The 22,510-nt window shown below is 40.2% G+C and overlaps 2 protein-coding genes across 4 annotated transcripts in view; one reads left to right on the top strand and one right to left on the bottom strand.

Annotated features, from left to right (window-relative positions):
• Positions 1-1,088: 1,088 nt before the first annotated feature.
• si:ch211-120g10.1 (E3 ubiquitin-protein ligase TRIM58) lies at positions 1,089-17,166 on the top strand. 2 transcript variants are annotated; one of them, XM_060901506.1, is made up of 11 exons: positions 1,089-1,273; positions 9,138-9,287; positions 9,668-9,752; positions 10,534-10,632; positions 10,756-10,857; positions 14,109-14,243; positions 14,439-14,576; positions 14,682-14,733; positions 15,404-15,430; positions 15,542-15,568; positions 16,284-17,166. In XM_060901506.1, exons 3-11 carry the CDS (start codon positions 9,693-9,695, stop codon positions 16,829-16,831), a joined length of 1,188 nt encoding a protein of 395 aa, XP_060757489.1. In that variant the 5' UTR covers positions 1,089-1,273; positions 9,138-9,287; positions 9,668-9,692; the 3' UTR covers positions 16,832-17,166. The 2 variants fall into 2 exon arrangements, with proteins under 2 accessions (XP_060757489.1, XP_060757488.1); XM_060901505.1 differs by lacking the exon at positions 9,138-9,287 and having other exon boundaries at positions 1,091-1,273.
• Positions 17,167-19,963: 2,797 nt separating this feature from the next.
• recql5 (RecQ helicase-like 5) overlaps positions 19,964-22,510 on the bottom strand; it is a 141,450-nt gene continuing 138,903 nt past the window's right edge. For both annotated transcript variants that reach the window (XM_060901499.1, XM_060901500.1), the window contains one exon: positions 19,964-20,600. In XM_060901499.1, the coding sequence (XP_060757482.1) occupies positions 20,479-20,600 (122 nt within the window). In that variant the 3' untranslated portion in view covers positions 19,964-20,478. The remainder of the gene's footprint in view (positions 20,601-22,510) is intronic.

Below are 22,510 nucleotides of genomic sequence, written 5' to 3'. Positions count from 1 at the left end.
TTACTGATCCGTTGCCCATGTGGACGCGATATATATTTTTTAAAATCTCGTTGCCGTTGTCGTGTGGATGTAGCCATAGATACAGACAACCATTCACACTCACATTCACACCCTACGGTCAATTTAGAGCCACCAAGTAGCCTAATCTGCATGCCTTTGGACTGTGGGGGAAACTGGAGCACCCGGAGGAAACCCACACAGACACGGGGAAAACATGCAAACTCCACAGAGAAAGACCCCTGTCGGCCACTGGGCTTGAACCCAGAACCTTCTTGCTCTGAGGCAACAGTGCTAACCACTACACCACCGTGCTGCCCCCATTCTATTTAGATTTGAAATATTTAAGAATATTTGATACATTTAAATTCTAATATTAAACTAACATCTAATTTTTTTTTGTTTTATTGGGTTGCAAATTTATGCATATTTAATTAGACAAAACCCCGTTTGCATAAATAAACATAGATTTTTTTAAGTGTCCAATATCAGCAATCAACTAGGCAAGACTAAATGTGGCATCTACTGTTTTTAAAAAAAATTACCCTGTTCACCTGTAGTGTACTGTTTCTGACACTTTAATGAGATGGTTTCCTCATAATTATTACTTAATATCTCATAATAATGAGATAATGTTCTCATACTTATGACTTTATATCTTATAATTATGAGATCCTATCTCGCAAGTATGATTTCCAATCTTATAAGTATGACTTGCTATCTCATAATAATAAAATCCTATCTCATAGTAATGACTATCTCATAATTATAACTTGCTACCTCATTATATTAAGCACGAAAAACAGCCAGCCAGTGTTATTTAACTACATCATAATCATGAGACAGAAAGCCGTTCTTATTAATATCACATACTATGACTTGTTTTTTCAAGTGAAATAAATAGTACAGTCTATAGTGTACTGCCTTAAGTCAGAGAGAGAAAGTAAAATGTGAAAAATATACGCATCATGTGTTCATGACGTAGCCCCCCCCGGTCTGTCGTCATCACTGCATCCGGAAGTCCCTGAATCATTTAATCAATCCCAAACGCCTCCCTACACCCTACATCAGTGCACTACACCGCCTGGCTCTTGTGCACTACGTAGTGCACTAAGCTTTGAGAAGAAAATCATGTGGAATTCAGCGGTTTTGGTCGAACGGAGGATGTAAACAAGGTCAGGTTTATTTTCTGCTGCGTGTGGAAGCTCAGGTGCAGCGTCTCTTCTTTCCTTCATCTTTTCAGGACTCAACACTCTTCAGCTCAGCATCTCCACAGGTACGTTTGCGTGTAAACAAAAGCTCAAAATGGTGTCTAGGTCATGCAAAAAATAAAAAAATAAAAAATAATAATAAAAAACCCCAACAAAACACTTGCAGGGTTTTAATGAATAGATATAGCATAGCAGTGTTTTGCTTGAAGTGATATTACGGTATGTACACAGATAAAATATTATGCATTAAAAAAAACCCCAAACGTTGCAATGTCACTTGAAGGTTATCATCAATCTACATGGAGTTAGTGAGAATGCCGCAGTGTCCGTGTCCTTCCTGTACTTTCTGGATGGAAAACTCAGAACTAGATTCGTTTAACTGGGTTAAAAATGGAGCTGGAGAGAATTTAAAATCATCACTGATTGATTGATGACCTAAAATGATTGATTATAGCAGAAATATTGTCTAATGTCAAGGTTTGTGCTCAGACTATCAGCTGCGCCCTTTAATCTGCAGGTAGTTCACTGTTATCTTTCAGTGCAACATTTCTAATGTTTGATCCATTATAATCAGTCAAGCAAATAATGTGTTCATGTTTTTTCTAATCATAGGTTAAGCAAAGGTTTCTAAATCATACCAAGGCATTTTATGCAGGTCTGAGTTGTGCATTATTCTGTTCATTACTTATTAATGTTACCTCTCATTGACTTACACTATGACTTTAGAATTGATCGAAATCTAGCCATAATATTGCAGTTCAGTATAAAATATCTGAGACATCCACCCATCCATCCATCCATCCATCCATCCACGGTCTGGTGTCCCATTTCATATAAATTCATAGGATAGGTAACGAATCCACCACAGCTCATGATGGTTAGTGAAGATGAATGAATGAATGAAACATCCTTTATTTTGGCAGGTGGAAATAGCTATTCAGGAATTTTGGTTCACATTTTTATCACATTACTCCAAGGATAATATTATCCAGATAATAAATTTAACATTTAAGCATTATTTTACTGTTTTGTTTTTTTTACTGAAACAGAACATAAGGCTTAAGCATTGATTTTAACACGCCAAGGTCTTTAGGTTGAAGAGATCCTGCTGAGTTAATTTTCTGCAGAGTGCCGTGCTGGCTCAGCTCATGTGACGACAGCATGGTTTGCAGTCCCGTCTCTGCATTATGCCTTTGCACATCTTTACATTGGTTAACAATGATGTAAAAGGACCTTAAAGACATGCGCTCATAGATCTGCACCACTTTACCCAAAGGAATTGACCGAATAACAAAGTGTAGTGATTACATTGGTCCATGTATCTAAGAGGGAACAATAATTTTGCCAATCTGCTTGTTAAGGCAAAACTAAAGGTGCTTCGAAGTGGAACTACATGTGGATGAGATGTTATTTCTACTAATGTTGAATTATAATTCATGCTGTGCCTGAGCAAGTGTTCTGGGATCTTGAATGTGCTGTTTTAGAGCTGTGTGCAGGATTGTTTTTGTGATCCCACTCTCAAAGCTTTTCATTTGTACTTGCTTTCAGTATTGTCAAATGAACAACTTTGGTTTTGTTTCCCAAAATATAAACAAATTAGTCATTAAACCACAGCAATGCTAACCGTGCCAAGAATGAATGAATTAATGAATGAAAGAAGACTGTAAATGAATCATGCAGCATCACGAGTGCCGTGTCTGGTTACATGTTGATAAAATGGTCTTTTTTTTTTTTGTTCCACAAACTTCATATTTAATTGTCGCTCCCATGGTCATGAAAGTTAAAAACTGCCCAATCCCATGATTTTGTGTCATGTCCTGAGGGATCCAGTCTCAGTGCACACTTCTACTTTAGTGTGTACTTGTAATTTTCTTCATGTTTGTATCAAGTAGTACTTGATAGCCAGATAACATATAGAAAATATACAGATTGATGACGAGATGGGGGCGGCACGGTGGTGTAGTGGTTAGCGCTGTCGCCTCACAGCAAGAAGGTCCTGGGTTCGAGCCCCGTGGCCGGCAAGGGCCTTTCTGTGCAGAGTTTGCATGTTCTCCCCGTGTCCGCGTGGGTTTCCTCCGGGTGCTCCGGTTTCCCCCACAGTCCAAAGACATGTAGGTTAGGTTAACTGGTGACTCTAAATTGACCGTAGGTGTGAATGTGAGTGTGGATGGTTGTCTGTGTCTATGTGTCAGCCCTGTGACGACCTGGCGACTTGTCCAGGGTGTACCCTGCCTTTCGCCCGTAGTCAGCTGGGATAGGCTCCAGCTTGCCTGCGGCCCTGTAGAAGGATAAAGCGGCTAGAGATAATGAGATGAGATGACGAGATGTAAAAATGCCATCTTATGATTGCACAGAGTCTGTCTGCTATTTAATAATCCACCTTTAAACGCACAGCTTTATGTGCAGATTAACTACTCTAGTGTAGGACTGACTACAGAAGTAAATGGTCAAAAGCTATTATTGTAAATCCTAACAGTTGGTCATCATCAGTAGTTAGCCTAATTCTGCCTTATTTCAATGCCTGGAATTAAGTTATTATCAAAAGTTTGAGTACAAGTCAAGCTTTAAGTAGGGGTCCAAGCACAGGTGTTTGCGCTGTGGTCCATATCTCATGAACCGTGAGTCCTGCAAACAAAATTATTGCCACTCGTTCACAAAAAAATAGGAAGAACCATTTAGCTCCAACCACTTTTATTTTTTGCTAATATATAATCTGCAATTAATATGATATTGAAAAACCTACTAGTCCTAAGATTATTGTCCTATCTTCATAAAATAAGTGAATCTACTTATTGTGAGGCTATTGCTGAGACTATAGGACCACAATGGAAATAAGTTTGGTTTTTTTATGTTATCCTTGGCAATGTATTGTTTTTATGTATTTTATACACATGTACTTTTATTGCCAAATAAATCAAATAAAAAATATATGGATAATTGCCTTTTGGCCACTATTGTCTAATCAGTTTTCAGCAGGCCTTGTAGTCTAAAAACAGAAATATTTATTGATTAAGTCAAACTATACTTACTGGCCACTTTAATAGGAACTTGTTCTGGATTCTAAGATTCCTGTTCTTGGCTGGCAGGAGTGGAACCCAATGTGCCTTTCTGCTCACCATGGTTGTAAAAAGTGATTATATGAGTTGCTATATCCTTCCTGTTTGCTCAAACCAATCTGGCCATTTTCCTCTGACCTTTCTTATCAACAAGGCGTTTCCACCCACAGATCTGTCACTCACTCACTCACTCACTCACTCACTCACTCACTCACTCAATGTTTCTTGTTTTTCGTACCATTCTGTGTAAACTCTAGAGACTGTTGTGTGTGAAAACCCCAGGAGATCAGCAGATTCTGAAATACTCAAACCAGTCCATCTGGCACCAACACCCATGCCACAGTGAAAGTCACAGAGATCACAGTTTTTCCTTTCTGATGTTTGAAGTGAACATTAACTAACTGAAATGCTTGATTTGTATCTGCATGAATTTATGCATTGTGCTGCTGATTAGAGAACTGCATAAAACAGGTGTATGGGTGCTCCTAATAAAGTAGCCAGTGAGCGTGTTTACTTGTTTATCTGGATTCTTCATCTCTGGCTAAATATTACTACTTGAATAGTTTAACACCATTTAGATAGAGCTAATTAGCATAATATGAGTTGTTTTTTTTCCACTTTGACACATTTTATTGAAGCTTCATCAAACATGGCTAAGATGATCTGTAGTGTAAGCTTGACAGAACATATTAAAGGGATTTTTTTTCAATTGTATTTATTTATTTATTCATTCATTTATTTATTAATAAATAATCAGAGTTCATCAATTATTATGGTTTGGGTTCTGTCATGCATCACAAGTCTGTTTTCTGTGGAAAAGTTTTGTGTTTAATGACTGAACCAAATCTCTCAATGTCCTTGAGCTAAATGATTGAAAGTCATAATCTTTTAATGACCTATTTTCCGTTGGCCTCTTTCTGAGTGGAACACTGGCAAGACATTATGAAATTAAAACAATACACAGAAATCTCCTTATAGATTAGATAAAGCTTTATTGATCCCTTTGGGAGGGTTCCCTCAGGGAAATTAAGATTCCAGCAGCATCATTACAGATACACAGAGAAAATAATTTATTTTAATTTAAGTATTTACATATACAAATATAAAAGAATAAGATATGGGGAAGAGGGGAAGGGGGTTAGGGTAAGTGTGTGTGTGTGGGGGGGGGGGCAGGAAAAATATTGCACATTATATTGCACATTGTCCGGTATTGCTTATTGTTAGGCTAGGCTACTGCTCCTTCCCGTCCTCTGTCCTCCTGTTACACCCCCCCCCCCAGAGAGGAGTTGTACAGTCTGATGGTGTGAGGGACAAAGGAGTTTTTGAGTCCGTTCGTCCTGCACTTGGGAAGGAGCATTCTGTCACTGAACAGGCTCCTCTGGTTGCTGATGACGGTGTGCAGAGGGTGACTGGCATCGTCCATGATGTTCAATAGTTTGTCCATAGACCTCTTCTCTGCCACCGTCACCAGAGAGTCCAGCTTCATGCCAACCACAGAGCCGGCCTGCCTGATCAGTTTGTCCCGCCTGGATGTGGCCTTCTTGGATGTGCTGCCCCCCCAGCACACCACGGTGTAAAACAGGACACTGGCGACCACAGACTGATAGAACATCCACAGGAGTTTCCTGCAGATGTTAAAGGACCGCAGCCTCCTAATGAAGTATAGTACATCTAATCTAAAATACTGAAAGATTAGTGATGGCCAGATGAAGCTTCATGAAGCACTGAAGCTTTCCAGCCAGCTGTATTGAGAAATGGTTCATTTCTGGAGGCTTCATGTGCTCACTAGAGACACGCACTGCTCAAGCTATCAATCCTACAATCATATATACAATATATAGGCTGGTATACAGCAGTTCATCAAACCAGTGTTATATAAAGATACATTTGGGAAAAATATTCTAAATATCTATATTCTGAATAGAACTTTAGTTCAGCTTGTATATACAATATGAGTATATTGATATATTTAATATCTTTCAATGTTTTGTTTTATATTAAGGAATTAAGCAACATTATCATAACGGTATTACTACAACTACAGTTGTGCTTAGTGAGTAGTAAGAAACAATGTGCTTGTGAAACTGTACAGAAGTGCTTGTGGGACTGATGTATTATTTTATTAAGGGATAGAATTTGTTCCACATTGTTGGGGCTAAGACAATTTCTCTCCTTTCTTTTTTGAAACAATTTCACCCACCTTTCAAAAAACACATTCATGGGGAACAGAAGAGGCTGGGGTACACAAAAATTTCAAAGTAAGGAGAGATAAATGTGGGTATACATCCAATACTATAAAATGTCCTCTCATCTAGAAACGTACAATATGACAGGCATTTTAGCAGATGCTCTTATCCAGAGTGACATACAACATACCCAGAGCAGCCTGGGGAACAGTTGGGGGCTAGGTGCCTTGCTCAGGGATACTTCAGCCATTCCTGCTAGTCTAGGGAATCAAACCGGTGACCTTTTGGTCCAAAAGCTGCTTCTCTAACCATTAGCCACAGCCAGTATCTTTCATGTCGTATGCATGGTTCCAATAGAATGACATTCTACTTTATGATTAACTACCATGGCTGGGTCCTGCATGGTCCTCCTTGGTCTCATGGATGAAATGGTAATGCCTCACCATAGAGGAAATGTTGTTGTTGTAAGTTAGTGCCTTGGAACACAACAAACACTTCACCTTGGGAATAAAGACCTACTGTAAATACTGAACAGATGTAATGGTACTGAAGTTATTACATATAATACCCCATCAATATGTTAAATATGGAGCATTTTACCTTATTGATACAATTGTAAACTGTTGTCATTCAGGTGATTACCTTCTTTTTTGCTGCTGGCTTCATCTTAACGCTCTCACTAATATCATTACACTCACTAATATCATTACTCTAAACATTACAAACTCTACAATATATTTAAATGCATAAATGAACAACAATACCTGTGAAAAACACCCATAAAACATTTGTTTTTATACAAAGAAATGAGACAAAAGTGTTGTTTAAATAAAATGTTACTATATTTAGTTGATCTTGCATCCAGTTTTATAGTTTAAATAACAATTTGGGGGGGAAAAAATCAGTGTCTCAGCTTATGGTGCGCCAATTTACACACTAACAATCCCCGAATCACAGTGCTTCACTTCCATATACCTAGTACTCGATGCCTTAAACTAACTAAAAGCGTCACTTTCTTGTTCTGTGAGGCCTCGTTTGTCATCGGTCATGTGGTTTTCTGCAAATTAATGCACTCCTCAAACCAGGGTTTCTTTTGGCATGCCTCGACTGTAACACTCAACAATGCTTTGAAGCCTCGGATTCATCTGGCCATTGCTACTAATGACCAAACCTAAATTTCAGTCTTACAGGGTTGAAACCATTTTGCCTTGTAATATAAAAACTACCTGTGATGACCTGGCGACTTGTCCAGGGTGTACCCCGCCTTTCGCCCGTAGTCAGCTGGGATAGGCTCCAGCTTGCCTGCGACCCTGTAGAAGGATAAAGCGGCTAGAGATGATGAGATGAGATATAAAAACTAACCACAGCATCACCTGGTAGTACAACCCCTGGCAAAAAGTATGGAATTACCAGTCTTGAATGAGCACTCATTCACACGTTTTATTCTGTAGAACAAACTCAGATCACAAACATGATACAATAATAAAGTCATTCCAAAGTGCACCTTCTTGGCCTTCAGAAACACTAAAAGAAATGAAGAAAAAGTATTGTGGAAGTCAGTAAATGTTACTTTTATAGACCAAGCACAGGGAAAAAAAATATGGAATCACTCAATTCTGAGGAAAAAAATATGGAATCATGAAAAACAGACAAACAAAAGAACATTCAAAACACCTCACTAGTACTTACGTAGTTGCACCACCTCTGGCTTTTATAACGGCTTGCAGTCTCTTAGGCATGGACTTGATGAGTGACAAACAGTATTCTTCATCAATCTGGTGCCAACTCTCTTTGATTGCAGTTGCCAGATCAGCTTTGCAGGCCGGAGCCTTGTCGTGGACCATTTTTTTCAATTTCCACCACAAGTTTTCTATTGGGTTGAGATCTGGACTATTTGCAGGCCATGACATTGACTGGATGTGTCTTTCACCAAGGAATGCTTTCACAGTTTTTGCTCTATAGCATGATGCATTGGCATCTTGGAAAATTATTTCATCATCCCCAAACATCTTTTCAATTGAAGGGTTAAGAAAACTGTCCAAAATGTCAATGTAAACCTGTGCATTTATTGAAGAAGTAACCACAGCCATCTCCCCAGTGCCTTTGCCTGACATGCAGCCCCATATCATCAAGGATTGTGGAAATTTGGATGTTTTCTTCAGGCAGTCCTCTTCATAAATCTCACTGGAACGGCACCAAACAAAAGTTCCAGCATCATCACCTTGTCCAATGCAGATTCGTGATTCATCACTGAAGATAACTTTCATCCAGTCATCCACAGTCCATGATTGCTTCTCCTTAGCCCATTGTAGTCTTGTTCTTTTCTGTTTAGGTGTCAATGATGGTTTTCTTTTAGCTTTCCTATATGAAAATCCCATTTCCTTTAGGCGATTTCTCACGGTTCGGTCACATACTTGCACATTGACTCCAGCTTCCTCCCATTTATGCTTCATTTGTTTTGTTGTACTTTTTCGGTTTTCAAGACATATGGCCTTAAGTTTTTTGTCTTGACGCTTTGATGTCTTCCTTGGTCTACCAGTACGCTTGACTTTAAAAACCTTCCCATGCTGTTTGTACTTGGTCCATATCTTAGATACAGCTGACTGTGAACAGCCCACATCTTTGGCAACCATGCGTGAAGAGTTACCTTCTTTAAGAAGTTTGACAATCCTCTCTTTTGTTTCAAGAGACATCTCTCTTGTTGGAGCCATGATTCTTGCCAGTCCACTTGGTCCAGCAGCCCTCCAAGGTGTGATAACTGCGCTGTTTCTAACTGCAGACTAACGAGCAGATCTAATCTGAGGCAGGTGTCAATTTAGGGAAAGGAAATTGACTGGGTGAGTCCTTATTTTCTACCTGAAAATTGAGTGATTCCATATTTTTTTCCTCAGAATTGAGTGATTCCATATTTTTTTCCCTGTGCTTGGTCTATAAAAGTAACATTTGCTGACTATCACAATGTATTTTCTTCGTTTATTTTAGTGTTTCTGAAGTCCAAGAAGTTGCACTTTGGAATTACTTTATTATTGTATCATGTTTGTGATCTCAGTTTGTTCTACAGAATAAAACGTCTGAATGAGTGCTCATCCAAGACTGGTGATTCCATACTTTTTGCCAGGGGTTGTAGTTATGACTTTTTAACATGCAGTGTTAATATGTGCTGATGATTGATTGATTGATTGATTGATTAACAACTGACATGTTTAATCATTTTTAGGGGATTTCAGTGCAGACCAGTCAAGATGATACACTGTCTCCAGTTCCTCATTGAACCGGCCAAGAACTTCACAGTCAAGTTTAAGGTGAAGCTGAAGTGTTTCTGCATTGGGTAACATGTTACTTTAACTGTGCATCATAAGACTGACATAACCGCACCATAAATGTGTTATGGCACTACCACATGCTGTCGTGTTTCCATTCTTGATATTATCACAGTAGCTGTCTTAATGACAGCCTACACTGCTCAGCAAATTTTAGTAAAGGCACCCAAGCTAGCTTATGATGGCTGTTATGATGTGTACAGCAACATCACATAATGCACATAATTTCTCATAAAAGGTTTTGTCGTTGCAAAGTCTATGGTAGAACCATAAAGGGCTTGATATGATATTAGACAATTAGCAAAAATTAGCACTAGATATAAACGGTCATGGCAGGAAAGGTTTATGACATGGTTATGCAGTCTTACGATGCAAGGTTCAAGGAAAATGTCTGAAGTGTGACTTATGTGACAGTGAAATTCAGTGAGTAAACAGCATACGATCAGTCTTACCATTTCTGTCTTTTACGCTGATTAATACATTGTTCTTCTGGCTGGTCATGGTTTCCCAGTTCAATAGGCAAAAGAGGAAAGGCTGAGGGGAAAGTGTGAACTGCATTACAATGAGGCTCTGAAACTTTGTCCTTGTTGTTTTTCTCTCTGAATGTCCTTAACTGTCAGCACTTACTGCCTGCCTTCTCTGACTAAATTTTCCCTCAGTGCTCTCACACTGCTTATCAAGATCATTTTTATACTGACTTTGGATATTTCACATGAGCTGTAACTCATGTATTGTGTGTGTGTGTGTGTGTGTGTGTGTACAGGAGTCTCACAAGAAGGCAAAAGATGAGAAGAGAGAGCCTCTGGATGAGATCCAAGAATTTATTGTGAACCTGGCCAAGGACCTGAGTAGAGTCTGCCGGGTACAATAATAAATTCATTATCGATGCACTGGTCCAAGGTTATAATGTGTATCAAGAATAACCCTACAGAAGAACAAGTTTAAAGATTATTATTAATGCTTTCCTGTCTCTGGTTGGCTGTAGATGTCTGAGGTGCTGGAGCACATCACCAGCTGTGAGGATGTTTGGCCCACGTTGACCTGTAGGGCGTTTATTCTGGAGTGGGCATCCCTGCTGGAGAGCAAGGTAAAGGATTACAAACCACCTTACAAGTGCATATCATATATTAGTTGGACATTTTACGTCTGTATAATTTTCTCATTCCATATGTACAGTTGAGGTCAGAAGTTTACATACATGGAGCGTGAATGTCATGGCAGTATTGGGCTTTCACTGATTTCTTTGAAAGGTTCTTTTTCTGTAGCAGAATGATTGTACAATATACATCTTTAATAGAAAAAAAACCCCACAAGAATTAGTAAGTTTCACCTTAAACAAATGCTTTTGGTAACAATCACCAAGCTTCTGGTAGAATTCTAGTTGGATATCTGACCACACTTCTTAGCAGAATTGGTAGAGTTTAATTAAATGTATGTGTTTACTGGCACGAACCTGAATTTTAAACACAATCCACATGCTTGTGATACAGTTGTCTTGTTTTCCTTTATCCATTCCACCACCAGCTTTGGTGTGTATTTGTAGTCATTGTCTTGTTCAAACACCCAATTGTGTCCAAGTTTCTGATGGTGTGAGGTTCTCATCTCATTATCTCTAGCCACTTTATCCTGTTCTACAGGGTCGCAGGCAAGCTGGAGCCTATCCCAGCTGACTACGGGCGAAAGGCGGGGTACACCCTGGACAAGTCGCCAGGTCATCACAGGGCTGACACATAGACACAGACAACCTAGTGTGAGGTTATGCTGAAGAATTCTGAGGTAGTACTCCTCCTTCATTATTCCATCCACTTTGTGCAATGCACCAGTTCCACTGGCAGCAAAACAGCCCCAGAGCATGATACTACTACCACTCTGCTTAACAGGTGGTACAGTGTTTCTCTGTACCTCTGGTCATTGTGGCCAAACATCTCAATCTTTTTTTCATCTGATCACAAAACTTTCCTCCACAAGGCTTTTTCTTTGTCAGTGTGGCCAGCTGCGAACTTTAGTTAAGCTTGAAGGTGTTGATTTTGGAGCAGGGGCTTCTTTCTTTGATGGCAGCCTCTCAGTCTGTGGTGATTTAGAATTTACTTGACTGTAGACAGTGTTCAAAAAAATAAATCCTTGAAAGCCCAATATTATTGTCATGACATTCATGTTGGTGTATGTATTATTTACACAATATGACTAAAAGTTTGTAAATGCCAGACTATCACACCCATGTGTGCTTTTTCAGCATCCCATTCCAGATGTATTCCCTCTTTGCTGTTATTATAACCACCACTCCTCTGGGAAGACTTTCCACTAGGTTTTGGAATGTGGCTGTGATGATTTGTGCTCATTCAACTACAAGAGGTACAATTGGTGATCAGGTGAGGAGGCATGATGTGCAGTCCATTTTCCAGTTCATCCCAAAGGTGTTCCGTGGGGTTCTTGAGTTCTTCTCCACCAAACTTGGAAAACCATGTCTTCATGCACAGGGGCGCTTTGTGCACAGGGGCATTGTCAGGCTGGAACAGGTTTGGGCCCCTCACCTCTTGTGAAGGGAAATTGTAATAGTACAGCATATAAAGACATCCTATACAATTGTGTGCTTCAACTTCGTGGCAACAGTTTGGGGAAAGACCCATTGGTGTGATGGTCTGGTGTCCACATACTTTTGGCCATATAGTGAAGTTAAGTTTCAAATTTGTCCTGTGGTTTTTGTGTTTATGCCAGTTGGTGAAGTTCAAGTGCTGCATTTTATCAGATGCTTTCAAGAAAGTGGTGTTTATAACAGTTGGTTTTGAAATGTCACAACCACATGCATGAGTGAAAATTGTGCAAATCGAACAAAAACCTTTCCCCCTATTTTCCTGTTCTAAATGTGTGGAGTGACAGCATGCTCCAGTTCCTGGCAAGTATCACACAGACATGTGAAACCTGAGGCCCTAATTGTGCATACTGGAATTTTTTTTTCTTTATTTTTTTTTTAATATCGACTACCTGATTTGTGCAGGTCAGCAGCCATCCATCTCCAGAATATTTTAAATTATCGTGTGAAATGTTTATATTGCACGTTTTCCCCCTCTTTTATTTTAAGCCTTTATTTTGTCACATGTACATTAGAGCACAGTGAAATTCTTTATTTGCATTTAACCCATCTGAAGCAGTGAACACACGCATACCCAGAGCAGTGAGCAGCTGTGCTGTCATACCCGGGGTGCAGTTCGGGGTTAAGTGCCTTGCTCAAGGGCACTTCAGCCATGAATGTAGATGTAATGCTGTTCGTTCACTCTCCCCACCCACACATTTTCCTGCTGGTGCAGCGAATCAAACGAGCGACCTTTTGGTCCCAAAGGTGCTTCTTGAACCTTGAGGGGAGGTGATCTGATGGTTGGAGAAGCAGCCTTGGGCCCAAAGTGTCACTGGTTCGATTTCTAGGACCAGCAGGAAAAATGTGAGGGGAGTTGAGTGAATGAACAGCACTTTCCCCTCCCTTTGTATCATGGCTGAGGTGCCCTTGAGCAAGGCTCCTAACCCCCAACTGCTCCCTGGGTGCTGTAGCATAGCTGACCACTGCTCTGGGTATGTGTGTATGCTCATTGCTCACTTGTGTGCACATACGTTTGTTCACTGCTTCAGATGGGTTAAATGCAGAGGAGGAATTTCACTGTGCTTGAGTGTACGTGTGATTTAAAGACTACTAATTCTATGAAGGGTGCTGTTAATTCTGGAGGCCCCTGTATTTCACATTCCAAAAATGAGATGCAAACATTTTCAGGAATATCTGTGAAACCAAACACAAAAATAAAAAGTAATACATCATTTTCTTTACCTTTTTTGTTTTGTCTTGAACTTCTGCACTAAATTTTATCCATCTTACACATGCGCGCGCACACTCTCGATTAACTACATTAGGGTGGAAAAGACTTCACTGCTAAGATCTGCTTTTACTTCTTATGAAAAACTAAAAAGACTTATTTCAGAATGTAATTATTAAAAAGGAAATCCTTATACATTTGAAATGTATTTAAAGACCTTGTAGACAAGAAGTTTGCTTTTTTTTTAAATACATGTTTTTAAGTAACACTTTTTAGTACTCCTAAGTGTTAATATTATCCCAAGTTATAACTGACAGTGACTCAGTTTTGCTATTATTATTTTGTCACTACTGCTTTTATGAAAATGGGAACAAAATATTGACTGCATGAATTTATATGAATAATTTGACTAGTTTATTTCAAGTTTCTTAACTAATGAATTAAAATAGTTCTTGCCAGAGAATCTGGACTTTTTTATATGTTATTAGTTGATGTCATGCCAATACAGACATGAACTATTAGAAATGTGCTCTGGTAGAAAAGACCGCTGCAGACTGACGGCTGGCCGGAGAAGAGTGACTGGAAGGAGCTGGCTCTGAGCAGTGAGCAAGATATAGAGAGTGCGAAAAGGCTCATCATGACCTGGATCAAGGACCTGAGGGCCCAGCCTGAGGTAAACCCAAATAAATTGCAGGGTTCAATTAAAAGACCAAACTTCCCACTGCATCACTTTTGCTATTCAGCCAAGCTTTTAAATTCCACCCTTTTCCTGACTTCCTAGATCCACACAAAAGCCCTGTAGTGCCTTGAAATGTCTTCATGTATTGATGGCATAGTAGACACACATGTTCTCTCTTGCTGTCTGTAGCAGAGTGTGTGGCCTGGCGAGCAGGTGGTGATGGTGCTGGAGGATCTGGAGAAGCAGTGGCGACGAGGTCGTGTTCCAACTCTGCAGTCTGCCATGGAGCTGATCTTCTGGACTCTACTGACAAAGGAGTTGGACAAGGTGAGGAACTTGCTGCAAAAAATAGGATAAATGTAGAAGTCTTAAGAGCTCAGGAAGGCTAGAGAAGCTTGAAAGTGGTTTGTAATTGAAGTGTTTACGTTTCAGGAGATTATTCCACAGCAGTGGCTCATTTGGAAGCAGAAGAGTCAGAAAATTGGTAAGATATTCTTAGTACTTGTTCTTGAAGTGGGCATTTTGTAAATCAGGACCTCTTAGGGTGCATTCAAATATGCAACATTTAGTCCATTTGAAGCAAAACCTGGCACATTTTCCTCTTTGGTGCAGTTCGTTTCAGCAGGTGAGAGCGCAGCAACTGCATGTCATTGTGGACCAAAACAGCTGGTTAGAGTGTTCTCTAGTACAATTTGATTGCAGTGAGAAAATGTTTTGACTCAGAATTGGACCAGTTGCAAGAAGTGAACCAAACATTGTGTATTTTCGTTTGTGGGAGGCAAACTGAACACAAGTGCAGAGTAGTAATGCCATGTGTTCTGTAGATGTAGCCTGAGAAACAAAAAGAAAACTTAAACACTGAATGCAGGACACAGTGTTTGTAATTTTTGCACACCTGGAAAATATTTTTTTTGTTTGTTTGTTGTTGTTTTTTTTTTCCCTGAAGTTTTAGGAGTACGTTATTAACTCTGCACACCCCTCAGCTTCTTTTTAAGCTTTAATTATTTGAAGTGAGGAAACTAAGCCCAACCAAATAGCAAATGAACCAAAAGTATCAGCTGTTCTATCTGCAAATGTAATAATATTCATGGAATTGCCTTTACAGTTTGTATATATTTTCACTCCTTCTGGACTGTTTTTCTTTTCACTTTCAGCTGCTACTCCTTACATTCCTCAGGCTGGTAAGTCAAACAATACTCTATCATTTTCACCCTTCTTAGATAAATCAATTACATGATTATAAATATGAGATTACTTTCCCCCCCCCCCCCCCCCCCCCTCCCACTGATCAGTATGGGACTGGATCTGTGATGCTGCAGGTTAGTTATCCACATATTCATAAAGGTACAGTGGTGCTTAAGTTTGTGAATTTTTTTCTATATTTCTACATAAATTATGATCTAAAACTTCAGATTTTCACTCAAGTCTTAAGTAGATATAGAGAATGCAATTAAACAAATGGGGACAAATTATACTTTATCATCCACTTATTTAAGGAAAATGATCAAGAGGCTTTTAGTTGCTTAGACATTTACCCTGGGTTCCTTTGTCACCTCACAAACTATTACATGCCTTGATCTAGGAGTGATCTTTGTTGGTCAGCATTCCTGGGGAGGGAAACAGTGAGCTTGAATTTACTCTATCTGTCTGTCTGTGGATTGGTGGAATCCAAACTCTTTAGAGATTGTTTTGTAATCTCTTCCAGCCTAATGAGCATCAAGAACTTTAGGAGTTCCTCAAGAATCTCCTTTGTTCGTGCAATGATCCACTTCCACAAACATGTTCTGAAGATCAGACTTTGATAGATGCCTGTTCTTTCTTCAATAAATAAATTACCAAGTATAATATTTTTGTCTCATTTATTTGAATACTCTTCAACTTTTAGGACTTGTGTGAAAATCTGATGTTTTAGGTCATATTTATGCAAGTATAAAGAAAATTCTAAAGGGTTTGCAAACTTTCAAGCACCACAAAAGATACAGATTTATATGACAAGTTTGATTGCCTTATACAAGCATATCTCTTATACCACAGTGGAGGTGACCCTCGACCTTGACACAGCAAACCCAGACCTGCTGATTTCAGCTGATGAGAAGCGCATGCGCTGCGGCTTTGAGCGCCAAGATGTTCCCAATTACCACCAGCGCTTTGATGGTTGGTGGTGTGCTGTAGGCATCGAGGGCTTTGGCTTGGGTCGGCGCTACTGGGAAGTCGATGTGGGAGAGAGAGACTGGAGGCTGGGCGTAGCTAAAGAGTCTGCACTGCGCAAGGGTTTCAAGTCACTCAACACCAACACGGGTTACCTGACCCTGCGGCTGGAGCGAGGTGTCGAGCTGAAGGCACTCACTGTGCCCTTCACCGCACTTCCAGAGTCTCTCATCCCACGCAGAGTTGGAGTTTACCTGGATTATGAGCATGGCCAGCTGTCCTTCTATGACGCTGAGCGCCACTCACACATCTACACATATAATGAGCGCTTCGATGAGAAGCTCTTTCCCCTCTTTGGCACGGTGGAGGTTGTCAGTGACCTGGTGATCAGATCCCCTGGGGACAGAGGTAACTGCCTGTGTCTGTGGGGCTGAGGGTCCCCAATCCAAGCCTGACCCGTTGTTTTCAAAATTATTGGCAACCCCACGCTATTCAGTGAATGGGTCACAAGTCATCGCCTAGTGAATGACTGGAATCCTTAGCTCTATTAGGCTCTATATAGCTCTGACTACTCAGTAAACTGTCTTGTTGTTGCTGCTGCTGCTTATGTTGTACTTGCTGTAGTACTACTTGCACCTTATTAGAAATCAATCTGCACACTTTCTTGTACTTGACAAATGATTGTGTATCTGTGATTTGTGAGATAGTACAGCCATTAAAAATGCAGTTTCTGTGAATAAGAAGTCTGAATAAACTTACTTATGCTCAAGTCACTTTCTATTGTGCTGATTGAACTTCCAGTGGCTCATAATGTTGGTGCAGTTTCAGGGTCTGGGATTTGATCTTGGGCTTGGTTCTTTGTCTGTCCAGGAGTTTCCTTCAAGTACTCTAGTGCTTTCCAGGTATTTTTTCCTACCGCATGAAAACATTCTAGGTGTTTGTGTGGTGCCCTGCGATGGGCCGACGTCCTACTCAGGGTATACACTGACCAGGAGAAAGCGTAACTGAAGATAAATTAATGTTGTTTGAAGGATTAGGATTAGTCTCAGATTAACCTGTACACTTATCTGTTCATTAAACAATCCAGTCAGCCAATCATGTGGCTACTAGGATGCCTAAAAAAAAAAAACATACAGGCACAGGTTCACCAAAACTGGACAGTTGAAGATTGAAAAAGACCAGCTGATATTGTAATCTTCAACTGCCCAGTTTCAGTAATGCTGTGCCCAGTGTAGCCTCAGATGTTTGACTGACAGGAGTGGAACCTGATTTGGTCTTCTGCTGTTGTAACCAATCTGCCTCAAGGGTCAGCATATTCTGAGATGCTTTTCGAGTTACTATAGTCTTCCTGTTGGCACAAATCAGTCTCCCCTAACCTCTCTATCTCATCATGATTACTTCTCACTAGACAATTTTGCTTTTCACACCATTTTGTGGAAACACCTAGTTGTGAGTAAAAATCTCAGGATGGCACGAACAGCCACTGAGGTCATATTTCTTACCCATTCCATTAATTTACCCATTAACTGAAGCTCTTGCCTTGCATGATTTTATGCATTGTGCTGCTGCCACATAACTGGCTGACTGGATAACTGTATAAATGTGCAGGTGTTTAGAATATAGTGAATGGTGAATGTAAATTTACATACCAAGTACAACCCCATTTCCAGAAGAATTGAGATTTTCCAAAATGCAATAAAGACAAAAATATGATTGGTTAATTCGTGTGAACCTTTAACAGACAAAAGTACAAAGAAAAGATTTTCAAGAGTTTTACTGACCAACTTAATTGTATTTTGTAAATATAATCGACATGCCTGCAGCACACTCAAAATAAGTTGGGACAGAGGCATTACCACCACTGTGTTACATCACATTTCCTTTTAACACTTTAATCATATGGGATCTGAGGAGACTAATATTTGCAGTTTTGCGATTGGAATTTTTGTCCATTCTTGCTTAACACAAGACTTCCGCTGCTCAACAGTCAGTGGTTGCTGTTGTCTGAGTTTCCTCTTCATGATGCGCCATACATTGTCAATAGGAAACAGATCTGGGCTGGCAGCAGGCCAGTCAAGCACATGCACTCCGTCTACAGAGCCATGCTGTTGTAGCTCATGTAGAACGAGGCCTGGCATTGTCCTGCTGAAATAAGCATGGATTTCCTGGGAAAATATGTCACCTTGATGAATATGTCTCTCTAAAATCCCAATATATCAATGGTACCTTCACATACATGCAACTCATCCATGCCATCACAGATGATTTTTTGCACCTTTCTGATGGCAAACTGAATGGTTGTGTTCACCTTTGGCACTGAGAATTCAATGCCTGGTTTTACCAAAAACAAGCTGAAATGTGGACTCATCTGACCACAGCACGCATTTCCTCTGTCTGTCTGTCCATCCGTCCAGCTGAAATGAGATTGGGACCAAAGAAATCAGCAGAGTTTCAGGTGCATAGATGCAAATCAGGTGCATAGAATTGATGAATGGCTTCCTCCTTGTTTAATACAGTTTCAGGCTGCATTTCTAGATGTAGCGACGGACTGTGTTAAGTGACAGTTTTCTGAAGTACTCCCGAGCCCATGTGGCTATATTTGTCACATTAGCATGAAGGTCACACATATTCAACAGTAGTTTCCGACCTTGCCCTTTATGTACAGAGATGTTTCCGAATTTCCCTGAATCTTTTCACAATATTGTGTACTATAGATTTTGAAAGACCAAAACTGGTGCAGGGGCGGCACGGTGGTTAGCGCTGTTGCCTCACAGCAAGAAGGTCCGGGTTCGAGCCCCGTGGCCGACGAGGGCCTTTCTGTGCGGAGTTTGCATGTTCTCCCTGTGTCCGCGTGGGTTTCCTCCGGGTGCTCCGGTTTCCCCCACAGTCCAAAGACATGCAGGTTAGGTTAACTGGTGACTCTAAATTGACCGTAGGTGTGAATGGGTGTCTATGTGTCAGCCCTGTGATGACCTGGCGACTTGTCCAGGGTGTACCCCGCCTTTCACCCGTAGTCAGCTGGGATAGGCTCCAGCTTGCCTGCGACCCTGTAGAAGGATAAAGCGGCTAGAGATAATGAGATGAGATGAAAACTGGTGCACGGAGTAATGTTTCTTTTGGAATTGACTAACAATTCTCTCATGAATTTTGGCACAAATGAGCGAGCCATGACCCATCCTTGCTTGCAGAGACCAAGTCTTTGGTGCTGCTCCTTTTATACCCAATCATGTTACCAATTAACCTGATTATTGTGGAATCTTCCAAAATGGTGTTACTTGAACAGCCTATGAACTTTTCAGTCTTATTTTGCCTTTGTCCCAACTTTTTTGAGTGTGTTGCAGGTATCAAATTCTAACTTCGTTTATATTTACAAAATACAATTAAGTTGGTCAGTAAAACTATCGATAATATTTTCTTTGTACTTTTGTCAGATAAAGGTTCACATGAGCAAATCACAAATTTTTGTTTTTATTGCATTTTGGAAAATATCCCAAATTTTCTGGAAAAGGGGTTTTACAGGGCCTTTTAAACTAATTTCAAAAGATACTGTAGATTACACATTCCAGTAAGAATGCATATTATTTATTTTCATTTTGCATGGAGGTCAATCAGGTATCATGTCCACACCCTTTATGATGAGGGACCACAGAAAAAATAAACATCCATTTTGCTTAAAGCAAAAAAAAAAAAAAAAAAGACAAAACAACAACAAATAATCAATTAGAAATTGTTTAAAACAGAAGTTTCATGTATTTTTGGTATTTTATTCTCTGTAAAATGTCTGAATGTTGTTCATAAATACCATCATACATAGCAGCATCTAAAGTAGCAGCTAGGAAATAATGCTACATCACAGTAATGAATCGGTGCACTGGAAATTAAAAAAAAAAAAAAAAAAAAACTCATTCAGCACTTGCCATTAAAGAGTACTAGTAGGCGCAAACAAGGGCCAGATACTGAAACACTTGGCCATCATATAAGCAGCAGCCTCTGTGCACATACCGTCCCTGAGAGAGGGGTAAGCTTTGACCAGAAGTATCCAAGGTTGGGGAAAGGGTAAAGAGTAAAGCAGGAAGCTCCATCAGTCCTCCTGTGCTGCATTGGCTTTGGCTGCATCTTGCAGGTGTTTCCAGTCAGTTTCGTTTTCACAGCGCTGGATGCTGCTGAAGAGACGCTTGATTAAGCTCTTGGCTTCCATTTTCACTGAGGAAACAGACAAGCAAGAAACATCACACACATTCATCTCCAGTCCCAGCAACCCAGGTCTTAAAATTGGATGAAAATATACTCTTAATGTTGCCTTAATCATAGTGTCTTAACAATGACAAAAGACAACACTGAAATTAGCCGAGGGGAAATTACTGCTACACTTGGTTAAAATTAGAAAAATAAATAAACAACACAAGCAACAAGTGAATGTTATGTAAACAAATATATTTTTTTAAATATTCAATGTGTTCCAAAATGGTGAGAAACATATACAGAGAAGGGCGGCATGGTGGTGTAGTGGTTAGCGCTATCGCCTCACAATGAGAAGGTCCGGGTTCGAGCCCCGTGGCCGGCGAGGGCCTTTCTGTGCGGAGTTTGCATGTTCTCCCCGTGGGTTTCCTCTGGGTGCTCTGGTTTCCCCCACAATCCAAAAGACATGCAGGTTAGGTTAACTGGTGAGTAAATTGACCGTAGGTGTGAGTGTGAATGGGTGTCTATGTGTCAGCCCTGTGATGACCTGGCGACTTGTCCAGGGTGTACCCTGCCTTTCGCCTGTAGTCAGCTGGGATAGGCTCCAGCTTGCCTGCGACCCTGTAGAACAGGATAAAGCGGCTAGAGATAATGAGTGATATATATCTCAATCACTCATTATCTCTAGCCGCTTTATCCTGTGTGTGTGTGTATATATATATATATATATATACATATACACACACACACACACACGTGTGTATATACTAGTGCATCTCAAAAAATTAGAATACCATGAAAAGTTCCTTTTTTTTCATAATTTAATTCAAAAAGGTAAACTTTCATATATTCTATATTCATTACATGTAAAGTGAAATATTTAAAGCCTTTTTTGTTTTAATTTTGATGATTATGGCTTATAGCTCATGAAAATCAGAAATCCAGTATCTCAAATTATTACAATATTCCCTAAGATCAATCAAAAAAAGGATTTACAATACAGAAATGTCCAACTTCTGAAAAGTATATTCATTTATACACTCAATACTTGGTTGGGGCTCCTTTACCATGAATTACTGTATCAATGCGGTGTGGCATGGAGGTGATCAGTCTGTGGCACTGCTGAGGTGTTACTGAAGCCCAGGTTGCTTTGATAGTGGCCTTCAGCGTATCTGTATTTTTGGGTCGGGTGTTTCTCATCTTCCTCTTGACAATACCCCATAGATTCTCTATGGGGTTCAGGTCAGGCAAGTTGGCTGGCCAGTCAAATACAGTAATATCATGGTCAGCAAACCATTTGGTAGTAGTTTTGGCACTGTGGGTAGGTGCTAAGTCCTGCTGGAAAAGGAAATCAGCATCTCCAAAAAGCTCGTCAGCAGATGGAAGCATGAAGTGCTCTAAAATCTCCTGGTAGATGGCTGTGTTGACTTTGGACTTGATAAAATACAGTGGACCAACACCAGCAGATGACATGGCAGCCCAAATCATCACAGACTGTGGAAACTTTACACTGGGCTTCAAACACCTTGGATTCTGTGCCTCTCCACTCTTCCTCCAGACTCTAGAACCGTGATTTCCAAATTAAATGCAAAATGTACTTTCATCTGAAAAGAGGACTTTGGACCACTGAGCAACAGTCCATTTCTTTCTCTCCTTAGCCCAGATAAGACACTTCTGACATTGTCTCTGGCTCAGGAGTAGCTTGACATTAGAAATGCGAAAGTTGTATCCCCTTTCTTGAAGATGTCTGTTCGTGATGGGTCTTGATACACTGACACCAGCCTCAGTCCACTCCTTGTGAAGCTCTCCCAAGTTCTTGAATCAACTTTTCTTGACAATCCTCTCAAGACTGCGGCCATCCCTGTTGGTTTGTGCACCTTTTCCAGCCACCCTTTTCAGCAATGACCTTTTGTGGCTTACCCTCCTTGTGGAGG

This window comes from Neoarius graeffei, chromosome 20 (assembly GCF_027579695.1).
Source record: "Neoarius graeffei isolate fNeoGra1 chromosome 20, fNeoGra1.pri, whole genome shotgun sequence".
In the NCBI taxonomy this organism is placed as follows: domain Eukaryota; kingdom Metazoa; phylum Chordata; class Actinopteri; order Siluriformes; family Ariidae; genus Neoarius; species Neoarius graeffei.
Note: the sequence above shows the minus strand (reverse complement) of the source record. Positions and strands in the feature narration are given on the sequence as shown.